The sequence below is a fragment of the Notamacropus eugenii genome, chromosome 3, assembly GCF_028372415.1.
Source record: "Notamacropus eugenii isolate mMacEug1 chromosome 3, mMacEug1.pri_v2, whole genome shotgun sequence".
Lineage (NCBI taxonomy): Eukaryota > Metazoa > Chordata > Mammalia > Diprotodontia > Macropodidae > Notamacropus > Notamacropus eugenii.
The window spans coordinates 215,387,325-215,403,813 of NC_092874.1; the positions used below are offsets into that span (position 1 = coordinate 215,387,325).

Below are 16,489 nucleotides of genomic sequence, written 5' to 3' on the forward strand. Positions count from 1 at the left end.
ATTCTTAATTGTGACATCATCCTTGGAAGAAATGGATAGCCTCTTAAGGTAACTTCATTGAAAGGGACAACATTTATTTGGAGATCTAAATTTTAGGGTTTGGGTTTTTAAAAATCAGTCATATTTTATGGTCACATCTTATATACTTTTTTTTCCATTAGGAATAAAAGCTATTGCCTCATCTTGTTCATTCCTTTCTGAAGCCTCTTTGAAAAGATGCAGTAATCTCACAGATGAAGGTGTCCTTGCTCTTGCCCTCAATTGTCGGTTACTGAAGATAGTTGACTTAGGTGGCTGCTCAGGTATTACTGATGTGTCTCTTCAAGCCCTTGGAGAGAACTGTCCATTTTTACAGAGTATTGACTTTTCTGGTACTCAGGTAAATTATAATATCTGTTTAATATAAATACATAGTATATTTTACATGGATATATTTTATACCATTTGTCCCAATTTATAAGATTTATAAATTATTCTTTCATTTCTAACTTTTCTCTAGTTTTAAGCTTTAAAAGTAAATGTGTGTGTAGTTTAACCTCTAAAATAAATTTAAACAATGAGAATGCATGCAAATGATATGCTTTCTCAATACAGTGAAATAAAACTTTCCTAAATGATATCTGGACAGCTAAGTAAGACCATTGTCAGGCCTAGAGGCCTAAGGGCTACCCGAGTCTTTCCTTACCTGTCACAGGTCTTCGGCTGGCCAAACCGGATAAACGTATGAGAGAAGAGACTTTCCAGAGTCGAACAAGGGTTAGGCTTTATTCAGGGTCTTGATTACATGTGCAGGGGGAACTCTTCCTGAGGAGAGAGGAATCCTCTTCCCAAGGAGGCAAAGATCGTACAGTAAGAGAATGGAAGCATGGGAGAGGAAGAGGGAAGAGGAAAGAGGGGAGAGGGAAGAGGGGCCTTCTGTCCTCTAAGGGCCCCTCAGTGCTAAGCGCGCCTTCAGGCTTTCCTGACCCTACTTAAGCTCTCCCCCTGCATAGTTTGCACATGAATACCGGGCGTGCTCTCAGCCTTTTGTTAGTCAACAGGTGTGCTCAGCCCCGGGCCAATCTCGAGGGCGGGATGCTTTCCCCAGCATGTATCCCACGGAGAAGAGGCGGAGATGCATGAGATAGCCCGGGTCTCACATCTCAATTCCCAGCTGTTCCCTGGGGGGCCTCATGAGAACTCTAAGGTTTAGAAGTCCTCACCTTTACCTGCCCGAGACTGTCCACATGGAACTGAGCTTACACCCGCAACAGACCATGGATAGAGTATTGAGCCTAGTAGCCATAATAAATTAGTTCAAATATGACCTTAGACACTTAGCTGTATTATGTCCAAGTCCTTTACTCTATGTTTGCCTCAGTTTCTTCAACTGTAAAATAGGGATAGTAACAGCAGCCACCTGTCAGGGTGGTTGTGCAGTCAAAAGAAATATTTAGTAAAGTGCTTAATGCTTATAATAGGTGCTATATAAATGCTTGTTCCCTTTTACCTTCTTTGCTTTTTTAAGAAAAGATATCACTCATTATATTTCTGTCTTCTCTATTTGTAATGTAATTCTCTTTCAATCTGTCTAGGTAACTGACAGTGGTGTGGCTTCACTTGTTAGTGGACTATGTGCTAAGAAATTAGAGGTAATTTTTAAAAAAAATTTATGATGATAAAAAATGTCAACAGCAAAATGTACGTGAATTGTGGTACTTGAAAAATAATTTGTTAAAGTTGATTATTAGCTAAATGTCTTACTAGCCAAATATAAGAAATTTGACAGTTCATCCACATATCAGCTATGAATACTTCCTCACTTAACCTACCTCTGTCCTCCATGAGCAGAATGAATTTATAGAATTTTCAATTACTGTTGGAATGAACTATGGAAGAAAAGGTCCAATTTATAGCCAGCAGAAGTTATGATCAATGAAATTTATCATTCAGGGCTGAGGGAGTCTGACTACAGAGAGACTGGAGTGTGTGAGAAGTGGCAAATATCAGTGTAATTCTTGAGGACTTATTCCAGTTTATTGGTGTTATGTTATCTATGATGAGTATTTGTTTCCTTGACTTTCTTTCTACTGATAGCTACTTAGCAAAAGCCAATTAGCAAGATATTGAAAATAGGTAGAATTCAGGTTTTAGCTTTACTAATTGATGTGGTAACTGCTTCCTAAAATGATAGAACATTATTCTTAAGTCAGATTTTTTTTTTGCTTAAAAAAAAAGAACCCTGAATTTATACATCATTAAATACAACCATTTGGTCTAAATGCCTAGATCTGGAAAACTGCTTCAGCAACCAAAAAGGTAGAGTCAGGAATCCTGTTCTTCCAAACCATAGAGTTTGGAAATACATTTTGTTGTTTTGTTAATTTGATTTCCTTTTGAGAAGAAGGACCTCTTCAAAACACAGTGAAAAGTTGAGGAACTACTTACTTAGCTTTTTGATGTTGCTATGCCAGCTCATAGATGTGGGCCACCTAACTTCACAGAATTAATTAGCCAATCAGTCAGCATTTATTAAGCATCTGCTATATACTAGGTATTCTGCTAAGCTCTAAGGATACATGGACAAAGGTGAAATAGTGTCTGCTCTTTAAGACCTAATATTTTAATAAGGGAGACATCATGTATAAACAGAAATATATACAGAATACATACAAAATGAATGCCAAGTTATTTTGGAGATAGAATACTAGTAGCTGGCGGGAGGAGAACATCAGGAAGGGCTTTTATGCAAGTGGTACTTGAGCTGAATTTTAAAAGAAACTAGTTATAATGACTGAGTCCAGTAGCCATTTACTGGAACTCCAAATGGGACAATCCACAACCATGTTGCTCATACTCAGACACAGATCAGAAACTTGAAGAACTCAAATCAGGGGATCAGTAGTCAGACTTTACCTTGAATTAGACCACTGAAAATTTTTAGGTCGAAAGCCTGAGTCGTCCCTGAGATCCTGGTATGACACAACACTCAATACCCAAGAAAACACCAGCAGCAGCCCAGACATTTCCTCCAGAAGTTTGCAGAGCCTGGCCCTAATATAAAGTTTAAAGTCAGGAAGTAGACTGGGAAGAATGAATAAATGAAATAAAAATGCTACCACAAATAGCTATTATGGTGACAGGTGACATTCAAGACATAAACTGAAGAAGAAAATGACTCCAAATCGTCCATAAGAAAAATCTCAAAGAAAAGTACAACTTGGACCCACCATTCAATTAGAAATCTTGGAAGAAATGAAACAAGAATTTTTTAAGAGTTAAAAATTTTTTTTTATAAATTAAAAGAATGGAAAAGAAAAAAAAATTATGGAGTTAAGTATTAGAAAAGGAAATAACAGTTTAGGAGAAAACTAACAAAGCCTTGTCTAAGCAACAAATTCCTTGAAAATTAGAATAGTCCAGATTGAAACAAATGACTCAGTGAGACAACAACAAAAATTAAAACAAAGTCAAAAGACTTTTTTTAAAAAAAGAAGAAAATGTAAGCATAGTGTAAAAAAAAATTGACCTGGAAAACAGATGGAAGAGAGATCATTTAAAAATCATTAGACTACCTGAAAATTACAAGCAAAAGAAAGAGCCAAGATGTTTCTTTTTATGCTTTCATAAAAGAAAACTTCCCGTATCTCCTAGATACAGAGAGCAAAATAGAAATAGAAAGAATCTACTAGTCACATCCTGAAACTCCAAAAAGAAAAACTTCCAGGAACAGTATAGTCAAAATCTAGAGTGTCCTAATTAAAGCAAAAATACTAAAAACAGCTAGAAAGAATTCAAGAACCAAGGAGCCACAGTGTGGATTGCACAAGATTTAGTAGCCACCGCTTTAATTGAGCAGCACGCTTGAAATAAAATATTCCAGAAAGCAAATACAACCAAGAATACTTTACTCAGCAAAATTGAGTATAATCCTGTGGGGGAAATGAATATTTAATGAAATAGACTTCCAAACATTCTGGATGAAAAGACCAGAGTTGCATAAAAACTTTGAAATATTGACACAAGTCAAGAGACACATTAAAAGGTAAACATGAATGAATAATGATAAGGAACTAAACAAGAATAGACTCTTTACATTCCAACATGAGGAGATAATATATATTTCCTCTCAGGATCCTATCATTATCAGGGGTCATAGAATCTAATTAGAAAACCTGAGAGTGGTTCTGTTATATTTTGACAGTCTTAAAAGAATAATGGAAAGAGAAGTGAAGAACAGCATACGGGGAGTACAGGGAGTGGGAGAAGAAGGTAATATCACTTCAGATAATTGGTATGAGAAAGGAGAGACAAGGAGAAAGGAGTGGGTAGAGTGGGTGACAGTTGAACCTACCTGTCATCTGAACTCGTGAAAAGGAAGAATACATACAAGTGTGTGCACACATGCACGTACACATATGCAAAGGTACAGAAATAACCTTTCAATAAGCAGAGAAACAGAAGAGAAAGGGGACAAAGGAAAGAGGGGAAAAAGAGGAAGAGTAGTTTAAGGGAGAAAATAGTCATAAACAAAAGAAACTCTAAGGATTTACAAAAATATTTATAACAGCTCCTTTAGCAGTAGCAAAGAATTGAAAACTGAGGGGGTGCCCATCAACTGGGGAGTTGTTAACTAAGTTAACATAAATGAGATGTAGTACTATTGTGCTATAAGAGATGATGAAGAGGAAGGGAATATTTCAAAGAAACCTAGGGAGACTTATATAACCTGATGGAAAATGAAATGAATAGAACCAAGAAACCAATTTATATAATAACAAAAATATTATAACACAAACAGCTTTGAAAGACTTAGGAACTCTAATCAATATCATAACCAACCATAGTCCCAGAGGACTCATGATGAATCATGCTTTGTGTCTCCTGTTAAAGAGGTAAATGATTCAGAATATAGATTGAGACCTTTTTTTTCGACATAGTCAATATAGGAATGAGTGCTTGACTACTCAAGTTTTTAACTTGTTTCATTTGTCTTTCTTTTTCAGTTAGGAAGGGAGAGAAGGTAGATTTTTGTGAATTAAAAAAATTTAATTAAAAAAAAAGAAACATGCAAAAGATGGAAACAAAACCAGGCAGCAGAGATGAAATAAAAGTGTGGCACAGTTCTAGAAGAAAGTGTAAGGAATGCTAAAGATTAGAATGAGCTGAACTGTCAAGGGAAGCTAAGCACAACAAAAAAGGTTTTTTAAAATTTGTATTGTGAGAAAAAAAGGAAAAAAGAAGGGATAAAACCTTTGCTTGGGATGAAAAGAATATAGTCCCAATACCTAAAAAAGGGAGACAAAGAAAACACAAACATTATAAATAAATATAAATTTTTAAACAATTTTAAATCATGGCAAACAAACTAGGTATAGATGCAAAATTATTCACCATGATCAAGTTTTATTTATATTAGAGGTTTAAGGATGGTTTAACATTAAGAAAATAGCACAATCATTAAAAGCCAAAGCTTCCCAAGTCACGTTTATATTAATAGGTGCAAAAAAAAAAAAGAAAGTCCTGTCCAAAGTACCACTTTCATTTATCCAAAGTGTAGGCATAAAGGACATTTTAAAATATGGTATATATAAAACCAAAATTACCACTATAGGCAATGAGGAAATAGTCAAAGCTTTCCCAATAAATATAAGAGTAAATTAAGGATGACCCCTTTCTCCTGATGTTATTTGACATAGTTCTAGAAATGCTACAAAATATAGTTAAGAATAGATAAATTATTATGATTATGAAATAGTTGTTTACTAATGTGGTTTGCCAAAATTACTATGATTATGATGTAATGGTTTACTAAGAAAATCCTAGAGAATCATCAAAGAAACTTAATATGACAATAGCATCAATAAAAGAGCAGAATATAAAATAAACTCACAATAACTGGTAGCATTTGTATGTAGCAATAGTAAAATCTACCAGGAAAGAATAGAAAGTCTCATTCAAAAAAACTATAAAATGTATGAAATCTTGTCTACCAAAGTGCACTCACAAGTTATATAGATAAAATGATAAAATACTCCTTGAAGAAATAAAGAACAGACATAAAAATAACAAAAAATAATAGCTAGCATTTGTATATTGCTTTAAGGCTTACAAAGTTCTTTAGAAATACTACCTGACCCCTCCTGAAACAAAACATCATACTAAGCGAGTGGACATTGAGTGAAAAGGCAGAGTCCTGCCTAACCACTAACCACTGAGAGGTTAAGTGGTCTTACAATACAAGGTAGTATTTATTCTAGTAAACCAAATAAAAAGAATTATAAACCTTCAAAGTAGGTAGACATCTCTGGTCTGGTCTGGTGAGGGAAATCTTTATAAAGAAGAGATTTGAACTGAGTCAAACCTGTGGCTAGGACTTGGTTAAGGAAAGAGAAAGGTGTGGGATGGGGGGTGCCATTTTTGTCAGTGACAACAGTACCCGCTAAATGACTTAGTATGTCAAAACAGAATCTCAAAGTTGGAAAACACCTTAGAAATCATCTTCTAGTGGAAAGAATATTGTATGGGAAAATCAGAGGATTCAGTTTTCAATATCCGTGTTTTGCCACGAGTTGTTTAGCCTTGATTAAATCTTTTAACCTCTTTGGGGAAAAAAAAGAAATACTACCTGACAGAATTTTTGTAAGGTAGGTTATATTATCCCCATTTTATAAATGAAGAAACTAAAGCAGACAAGTTAAGTAACTTGCCCAGAACAAAATAGCTGCTAAGTGTCTGAGGTCAGATTTGAACTCATCGTCTTGACTCCACATTCAGCTTTCTATCCACTGATCCATTCAGCTACTGTTAAGGAAAAATCAGAAACAATGACCCTCAACAATTCAGTTTTCCATAAATCCAAGAATATAATCTCTTTGGGAAGGAACTACTAACTCAACAAGAACTACTAGGAAACCTGGAAATCACTTCAGCAGAAATTAGATTTATCCAAAGTCATGAAATTGAAAAAGCCTTTGGAAAAAAACTAGGACCAAACAGAACAAAATCTATCTTTCCTATAAAGGCCCTTCAAATACTTGAAGATGTCTATCATGTCTTCCATAATTTTTTCTAGACTAACCATTTCTAATTTCTTCAAGCTAACTTTATGTGACCTAGAATCATGGCCCTTAACTATTTTGGCTGCCCTTCTCTGGACATACTCCAATTTACCATTGTCATTCTGAAACTATGGTGCTCAGAATCAAGCATGATATTATAAAGATGAGAATCTGATGGGATTATGGTACAGTGAAGACTGTCTCCTCTTTATTGCTGTAATAATCCATGCCTGTCAGTGTAGTCTAAGATTGCCTTAGCTTTTTTGACTGCCATACCACATTTCTAATGCATATTGATTTTTTTTAGTCCACTAGAACCCTAGATATTTCTCAAACAAACTGCTGAGTAATCACATGTCCCATTTTGTACTTAAGATTTTGTCTTCAGGGGTAACTAATGGCAAGAATTTACATTTACCCCATTTGAATCTCATCAGATTAGATGTTCCTATCAAGATCTTTTTAGATCCTTTCTCTGTCATCCAATATATTCCCTTCCAGCTTTGTGATATCTATAAATTTGATAAGCATGCCGTCAATATCTTTATCCAAGTCATTGATCAAAATGCATAGGTCCAAGCACAAATTCCTCTTGCTGAACTCCATTTTGTTAAAGATTCAACTCATAGGTTAGTTGGCATGCTCCTCTTTTACCTAGGTCCCACAGAGTTTTCCTACTGACCCTTTTGGCATTTGTTGGTTGAAGAGTCTGGAAATTGCCACACCTGCCAATGATTCAGTCCCAAGGCCTGCTCTGGCCAATCTGTGCTGGTGTGGCCCACATTGGACTGTCCTCTGCTCCCTGCCTGTTGCTATTGATCCTTCTTGTTGACTTTGCAGGTTTTCTTGTCCTGGGAATTTATTTCACTATCATTTTGTGGGTTTTGTAGCTCTAGAATTTGTTTGCAATCATTTTTTTACAGATATTTGGAGGGCTTTAGGGGAGAGCTCAGGGAATCTCTGCTTTTACTCCATCATCTTGGCTCTGCCCTGGAACTCAAAACTTTAAAAAAGAAAGGTAAAAATTATTTTTACATGTAACTGGGGAAAAATAAAATACTAAATAAATAAACTAAAAAGGAAAAATGACAAAAAAGGATAAAGCTAGCAAAAATAATTTAACACCAAATAAAATAGGTGCTTACATATACACAGTAAAATGGGAAAAGAGGATTGTCCATAAAACTGCTAATCTCTATTGTCCACCTTCCTTTTAAAAATATGTATATAAATTCAACATACAACTTTCCAAACTATCTTGTCTGATTCTTTCTTGTCTTCCTTTGTTCTTTTCCGTGCTTTAAAAAAAGACTCTTTGGTTGACCCTCTTGTTTTCCTTCATTCTCATGTCTTTTTCCTTCCTTCATACTTCCCTCCTTTCTTTCTTCCTCTGTACCTCCCTCCTTCTTGCTGTCTTTCCTTACTTGCTTCCTTTCTTTTTTCCTTCTTTCCCCTATCTCTGTTCCCCCATTGCCTTCCTACTTTCTACTCTCATTGGAAAAAAAGAAGGAAAAATTGTATAAAATAGGCGTAATCAAGCAAAACAGATTCTCATATTGGTTGTGCCTTAACATATATTCCTTATTTTGCATCTTGAGTCAAGTCACTTCTTTATCAGTAGCTGGGTATCATGTTTTCTCCTCAGACCTTTGCAGTTCTTATTGGTCATTGCTTTAATCAAAGGTCTTAAACCTTTCAAAGCTGTTTTTTTCTCCATAATCTTGTTATTGTATAAATTATTCTCCTGGTTCTGGTCATTTCACTCTGTATCAGTTCAGTTCATTTGACTTCTGTCAGTTTTCTGCAACTCTTCCTTTTGACATGCCTTAGGGTATAAAATACTTCCATTATATTTATCTGCCATAATTTGTTTAGCTGTTTTCTGTTCTATGAATACCCCTCTATCCAGTTTTTTGCCACTATAGAAAGAGTTGCTCTAAATATGTTTGGGCATATGAGTCCTTTTCCTCTTTACTATCTTTGATGTGTAGGACTAGTACTAGTATCAGTGGGTCAAAGGTTATGTACAGTTTATTGAATTTTTTGGCATGTTTTCCAGATTGCTCTCCACAATGACTGGACCAAGTCACAGCTCTACCAACAGTACATTAGTATTTCTATTTTCCTACATCCCCCAACATAATGGTTATTTTCATTCTTTGTCGTCTTTGTCAATCTGATGATTATGAAATGGAATCTCAGATTAACTTAATTTTTATTTCTCCAAGAATTAGTGACTTGGAGCCTTTTTTCATGTTGTCTATAACTTGGATTTCTTAGTTATCTGTTCATATCCTTTAAGTATTTACAGGGAAATATCCCTTGTCCTTAGAAATTTGAATAAATTCATTATATATCTTGTATACATTTGTCAAAAAAATTTACTACTAACATTTTCCCCCCAGATACCTGTTTCTCATCTAAGTTTTTAAAATTTTAATATATTTTATTTTTCCACAATTGCATGTTAAAAATATTTCTAAATCTTTGAATTCTAAATTCTACCCCTCCTTCTTCTCCCCCTCCCTGAGGTGGTAAGCAATCAAATATGTTATACATATGCAATTATGTAAAACCTTTGTCATAATCATTTTGTAGAAGAAGAGTTGAATAAAAGAAAAACAATGAAACAAAGTGAAAGATAGCATGCTTCAGTCTGTGTTTAGACAATGTCAGTTCTTTGTCTTGAGGCAGATAGTATACATCATTTGTTCTTTGGGATTGTCTTGGATCATTGTATTGCTGAGAATAGCTAAGTCATTCACAGTTCTTCATCATACAGTATTTCTATTACTGTATACAATTTGTACAACATTCTCTTGGTTATGTTCACTTCACCTTGCATCAGTTCATGTAAATCTTTCCCAGTTTTTCTGACATCATCCTGCTTGTCATTTCTTGTAACAAAATAATATATCATTGTAATCATATACTACAGCTTGTTTAGCCATTCCCCATTTGATTTTCAATTTCCAATTTTTTGCCAGCACAAAAAGAGATACTATAAATATTTTTGTACAAATAGGTCCTTCTCCCCACTCCCCCACTTCTTTTTCATTTCTTTGGGATATGGACTTTGAAGTGGTATTGCTGGATTGAAGGATATTCACAACTTTATAGCCCTTTGGGTTTAGTTCCAAATAGCTCTCCAAAATGGTTAGGTCAGTGCACAACTCCAACAGTGTATTAGTGTCTCAGTTTTCCCATATCCCCTCCAATATTTGTTATTTCCCTTTTTTGTCATATTATCCAATCTGATAAGTGTGAAGTGGTACCTCGGAGTTTGGGGCTTTGGGGGAAGGGGTGAGTCAATCAGTGTTAAGTGACTTGCCCAGAGTCACACAGCACTGTCAAATGTCTGAGGATATATTTGAACTCAGGTCTTCCTAACTTCAGGACTGGTGCTCTATTTACTGCACTACATAGCATCCCCTCAGAATTTTTAAATTAACATTTCTGTGATCAAAATTGATTTTAGCATTTTTTTATGTGACTATAGATAGCTTTGATTTCTTTGAGAACTGCCTGTTCCTATTCTTTGACCATTTCTCAACTGGGGAATGATTTGTATTTTTATAAATTTGACAAACTTCTCCATATATTTGAGAAATAGGCACTTTATCAGAGAGGGGCAGCTAGGTGGTACAGTGGATAGAGTACCAGTGCAGGAGTCAGGAGGACCTGAGTTCAAATCTCACCTCAGACACTTGACACTCACTATCTGTGTGACCTTGGGCAAATCACAACCTCAATTGCCTCATCCTGGGTCATCTCCAGTCATCCTGATGAATATCTGGTCACTGGATTCAGATGACTCTGGAGGAGAAGTGAGGCTGGTGACCTGCACAGCCCTCCCTCACTCAAAACGAAGTCAAGTGCAAGTCATGTCATAATTTCTCTGATGGCATGGTCTTCTTTGGCCATGAAGGATGAACATACACCCCCAAACTTTATCAGAGATAATTGTTACAAATTCCCTCCCTCTCCCCACTCAGTTTCCTGTTTTCCTTTTAATTTTGGTTGCATTGGGTTTGTTTGTGCAAAAACTTTTAAATTTTATATAGACAAAATTGTCTATTTTACATTTTGTAATTCTCCCTATATTTTTTTCTTTGGTACTAGATTCTTTCCTTATCCATAAATCTGATAAACTATTCCATTCTCTCCTAATTTGCTTATGGTATCATCCTTTATGTATAAATAGTGTACCCATTTTGACCTTATTTGGTATGTGGTATGAGATATTAGTCTATACCTGTAGTTTCTGCCATACTTTTTTCCAGTTCCCCCCAGAGTTTTTGTCAAAGAATGAGTTTTTGTCCCCAAAACTTGGATCTTTATTATGGTCATTTGCTATAATGTAATATGTACCTAATCTGTTCCACTGATCTACCACTATATTTCTTAGCCAGTACTAGATTATTTTAATAAATACTGCTTTATAGTACAGTTTGAGATGTTATTGCAAGACCACCTTCTTTCACAGTTTTTTTTATTGATTCACTTGATATCCTTGACCTTTTCTTCTTCCAGATGAATTTTGTTATTATTTTTTCTATCTGTATAAAATAATTTTGATGGTTTGATTGGTATGATATTGAATATTTAATATAGTTTTAATTATTAATTTTATTTGTGTAAAAGTTTTTGAACTTTATGTCAACAGAATTGTCCATTTTATCTTCTATATTCCTCTTTATCTTTTGTTTGATCATAACTCTTCCCTTATCCATAAGTCTGAAAGGAAATTTCTTCTTTTATCCTCTAATTTAGTTTTATCACTTTTTATGTTTGTCACATATCTATGTATCCATTCATATATCTGTGCATGTGGTAGGAGAGGTTCATTTATTTTTAATTTCTGCCAGACTGTTTTCCAGGTTTTCTCAGAATTTTTTCCCAATAGTAAGTCCTTACTTCAGTAGCTAGAGTTTTTCAGTTTATTGAAAGCTATAATGCTGTATTCATTTGCTTATAAATGTTGTGTACTTCATCTCCCACTAATTAACCTCTCTGTTTTTAATGGGTATCTAATTGTTTTGATGATTTCTTTCTTGTAATATAGCTTGAGGGGCAGCTAGGTGGTGCAATAGATAGAGGGGTGAGCCTAGAGTCTAGAAGACATGAATTCAAATCCAGCCTCAGACACTTGCTATCTGTGTGACCTTGTTTGATTCAGTTTCCTCTTCTCTGAAATGAGTTGGAGAAGGAGATGGCCTTTGCCAAGAAGACCCCAACTAGGGTCATGAAGAGTCAAACATGACTGAAACAACTGAATAACAACAAATACAATTTGAAATCTAGTAATGCTAGGTTCCCTTCTTTCCCACTTTTTTTTTTTCATTTTTCCATTGAGATTCTTTTTGCTCCTTAGGATGAATTTCATGGTTTTTTTTCTAGTTCAATAAAATAATTTTTTGGTACTTTAATTTGTATCATACTGAAAATGTACAAATATGCCCTTTTTGGAACATCTAGTTATCAATAATTGAATATATCTTAATCATTTTGTCATCTTTTTTCGTTTAAAAAGGTTATACATACATGAGTATATTATCTTCTTTGTGCCCAGTATCTATTTATGTATGAATTACTGGCATTGAAAGAGTATATAATTAGATGGTAAATTTGTATGGTTTTAAAAACATTTTTTGAATGAAGTCAATAATGGATATAAACACTTATTGCTGACTACATATTTCATTGAGATTAAGTTCATTAGTCTGTATGTACACACATAGGAAGACAAGTAATTGTGCTATATTTATGTTTACTTATAACCTTGACTTGTATTAAATTAAAAAAGAAGTAAAACCAAAAAAGTACTACCATACCTTAGCTTATTTCCCCCCGCCACAAGTTACCATACTGGATTCTACTTCATTTTATTAAATTTGTCATTGTTCCTAATGTTTTTATTCCTTATAGGAGATTCACATGGGGCACTGTGCAAATTTGACTGATGGTGCTGTGGAAGCTGTTCTTACTTGCTGCCCTCAGATACATGTTTTACTTTTTCATAATTGCCCTCTGATAACAGGTTAGTTTACTATTGTATGAATGCTTCTTTGTGTTGACCTTCAGGAATGATTAATTTCCATTTTTCAAGTTTTGTAATAAATTTTTATCAAGTTTACAGGTAGTCTCTTACCAGTCTAGTCCATCCTCCATTCATTTGTTTGATATAAAATAGTGAAATAGGTTGGAATAAATGGTATTTGAAAACAGGTCATTTACCACTGTAATATGACCTTGGAGATTAGTCATGAACAGAACCCCAGTTACCATATTTAACTGCCTATTTAAGTATAATTTGACCATTCTAGCTATTTCAGATCTGTTCCATAGAGTCTTTGGATTAACTTTGTTTTGTCCATCTACTCAGGAAGAGTTTAGATTCTCGTACCTGAATATAGTGTTAGAAAATTAAAAACAATAACTTGGGCATCTGTGAGACCACAGGGAATATTAGTTGGCTGCATGATATATGTTATATAGTAAAATTAAGTTCATTCAAAATAACAGTACCTTTATTTTGAGAGTTAAATTCTATAATATCAAAGTTTCACCATCATCACAATTTAGTATCATGGGTGGTCTGTCCAGTTCAGTGTCCTATCAAAGCCCTAATTGTTGGCTTTGGATTATTTGGAACAAATAAGTATCAGTTATTAAACATTTATTAAGCACCTGCTAGACTAATGCAGTCCTTTGACTCAGTCCAAACTTCATAGAACAAATCCCCTCATTAAAAGGATTTGTTTTGTAAAACTTGGACTCAGGTCAAAAGGCCACATCCGCTGACCTAGAAAGCCACATGTGGTCTTAAGGCCACAGGTTCCCCACCCCTGTGCTAGGTGTTAGGTACCCTGCTAAGTGCTGGGATTACAAAGAAAGGCAATTCCTGTTCTCAAGGAGCTCACAATGTTATAGGGGAAAAAACTTGCAAATAACTACGTATAATCAAAGTATATACAAGATCAATAGGGAATAATCAACAGAGGGAGAAGGTACTAGAATTAAGGGGTAATTGGGAGAGGCTTCTTTTTGAAGGTGGAGTTCTAGCTGGGATTTGAAGCCAGGCAATCCAGGAGGTGAACATGAGGGGAAGCATTCCATGCATGAAAGACAGCCAGTGAAAATGCCCAGAGTTGGAAGATGGAATGTCTTGTTACTAGAACAGCAAGGAGGCCAGTGTCACTAGATTTCTGAGTATATGTGTGGTGAGGTGGTGGTGGTGTTAACAAGTTGTAAAAAGTTGTAGAAAGGTATGGAGGAGGTAGATTCAGTAAGGAAGAGCCTTGGATGCCAGAGGATTTTATATTTAATTCTGGAAGGGATAGGAAGCCACTAGAATTTACTGAGTTTAGAGAGTTGATGTGATTGTACCTTTGCTCTAGAAAATTACTTTAGTGACTGAATGGAAGATGGACTGGAGAGGGAAGGGAGTTGTAGCTGGCAGACTAATCAGAAGGCTACTATAATAGTTGAATCATGAGGAGATGAGGGCCTGTACCAGAGAAGTGGCAATATCAAAGAAGAAAAGGAACATGTTCAAGAAATATTGCAAAGGTAAAATGAACAGACCTTAACAATAGATTTGGCTATAGGAGTGGTGAGAGAGTGAACGGTCAAGAATAATACCTTGGTAATATGAAATATTAATCAATTATCAATCTATTATTTACTCTTAATCACACATATTGTTTTGCTCTTATAAATCCTAGTAAGTTGAAGAAGTATATGTAAGTCCCTCTGCAAGCTGACAGGGTGTTGACTCCAGTTACCTTCTTTGATTAACCAACTTGTTATTTTTGCTCTTAGAGAGCTCAGCTGGCAAGTTAAGTTACTCATTTCTATTAAAAGCCTTGCTATAGATTACAAATTCTTAAGAGTTAAAATTAAAGTAAACTGAGGTACAAAGTTGCAAGCATGATCATTTATTAATAAAGAATGAATTTACCAATAAATAGAATCTGAAGTTCCTCAGCAAAGCTAAGATACTGTATGAGGGGGACAGCTATCTTTTATAGTTTTGGGAAGTACCAAATAAAGAACAGGACTTTTTAGGTGGGGAACAAGTTATGGTTGGTTAAAAGAGCTCGACATCATGAATTGCAAAATCAACAAAATTGTATAGCGCTAAGGCATGAGGACAAGATAATTGGTTAGAAATTGAGAATAAGGGGATAGCAATAACACCCTCCTTCCTTCCTCTGACTAAGAAATATTCATTGTTTGAGTCCACCTGCACTATTAGAGATAGTGGAACATATTTCTTTGGATAACAAACCAGACATCCTTGTCCCAAGAATAGAACAGTGATTGACAAAAGACCAGGATTTCTAAACTTAACTCATTAAAAGTCAGCTTTTAACTCATTAAAAGTCAGTGTGAACTAAATTTAGAGACAAGGAACCATGACTTGGGCAATTACAGGACAAAGTCAATTAACTAAATAGAATCAATTGAAAAAAGACACAGAATCAGTGTGATCATTTCAAAAGCATAGTTACTTTACTATCAAGCCATATCTTGGCTCACTTCTTAAACAGTCCTAATCACTGAATGGGCATTGCCTCAGTCAGAGTGAGAACTCAGAAAGACCTTAGCTTAAAAAGGCCAAGGTCTCCCACTGCATCCTGGGCCATGTCTAGTTGTCCTGATTTATATCTTGCCAGTGGATCCAGAAAGCTCTGAAGGAGAAAGTGAGGCTGGTGACTTTGTGCAGCCCTCTCTCCTTCAAATCTAATTCAATTGCAAGTCATGGCATCACCTTTCTGATGTCATAGTCCTCTTTGAGAATGGGGAAACCACAGAACCACAACCACAACTCTAGTCCAATTTATAGTAATGCTCGCAGTGTGAGTGTTGTTAATCTGTTAAAAGTCCATATTCACAGATGTCAGTTCCCTAATTACACCAGACAGATTTTTATGATGATGATAGTAGAAATTTTGTAATACCCCAAATTAGAAAGTGTAAATGTCCATCATTTTCCTCAGTTTGTGATCAATGTTCCTCATTTACTGTTTTTTTCCCTTTCTAATGTTCCTCATTTATGACTACAAAAATGCTCTGTACACTCACAGTGAGGTCGTTGTACTAATTAAGGTGGTCTTGAACTCACTTTATTAGCAAAATTGCTACCCATTGTTAATAAATTGATTATGCTTGGTACCCTTTAACTGAGTTTCTCTTATTAATTTCAGTCATGACAGTAGGAAGTCTGGATGAATGCCACTGACAGTAATAGGGAAATTCAAAAGTGGGGAGGGTTCTGGGGGAAAGATAATGAGTTCAGTTTTGGACATATTGATTTTAAGATGCCTACAGAATATCAAGTTTGAGATGTGTAATAGGCAGTTATAGATATGACCCTGAAGGTCAGTAGAGAGAAAGTGTTTTATAACTATAGAAATGAAGAGTCTGATCCACACAAAAGACCA

The 16,489-nt window shown here is 35.1% G+C and overlaps 1 protein-coding gene across 10 annotated transcripts in view; it reads left to right on the forward strand.

Moving 5' to 3' along the window:
* Positions 1 to 16,489, forward strand: part of AMN1 (antagonist of mitotic exit network 1 homolog) — a 59,919-nt gene that overhangs the window by 33,555 nt on the left and 9,875 nt on the right. For 9 of the 10 annotated variants that reach the window (XM_072654386.1, XM_072654387.1, XM_072654388.1 and 6 more), the window contains 3 exons: positions 162 to 379; positions 1,575 to 1,631; positions 12,969 to 13,080. In XM_072654386.1, coding sequence (XP_072510487.1) covers positions 162 to 379; positions 1,575 to 1,631; positions 12,969 to 13,080 — 387 coding nt within the window. The remainder of the gene's footprint in view (positions 1 to 161; positions 380 to 1,574; positions 1,632 to 12,968; positions 13,081 to 16,489) is intronic. The other variant, XM_072654392.1, reaches the window with a different exon arrangement.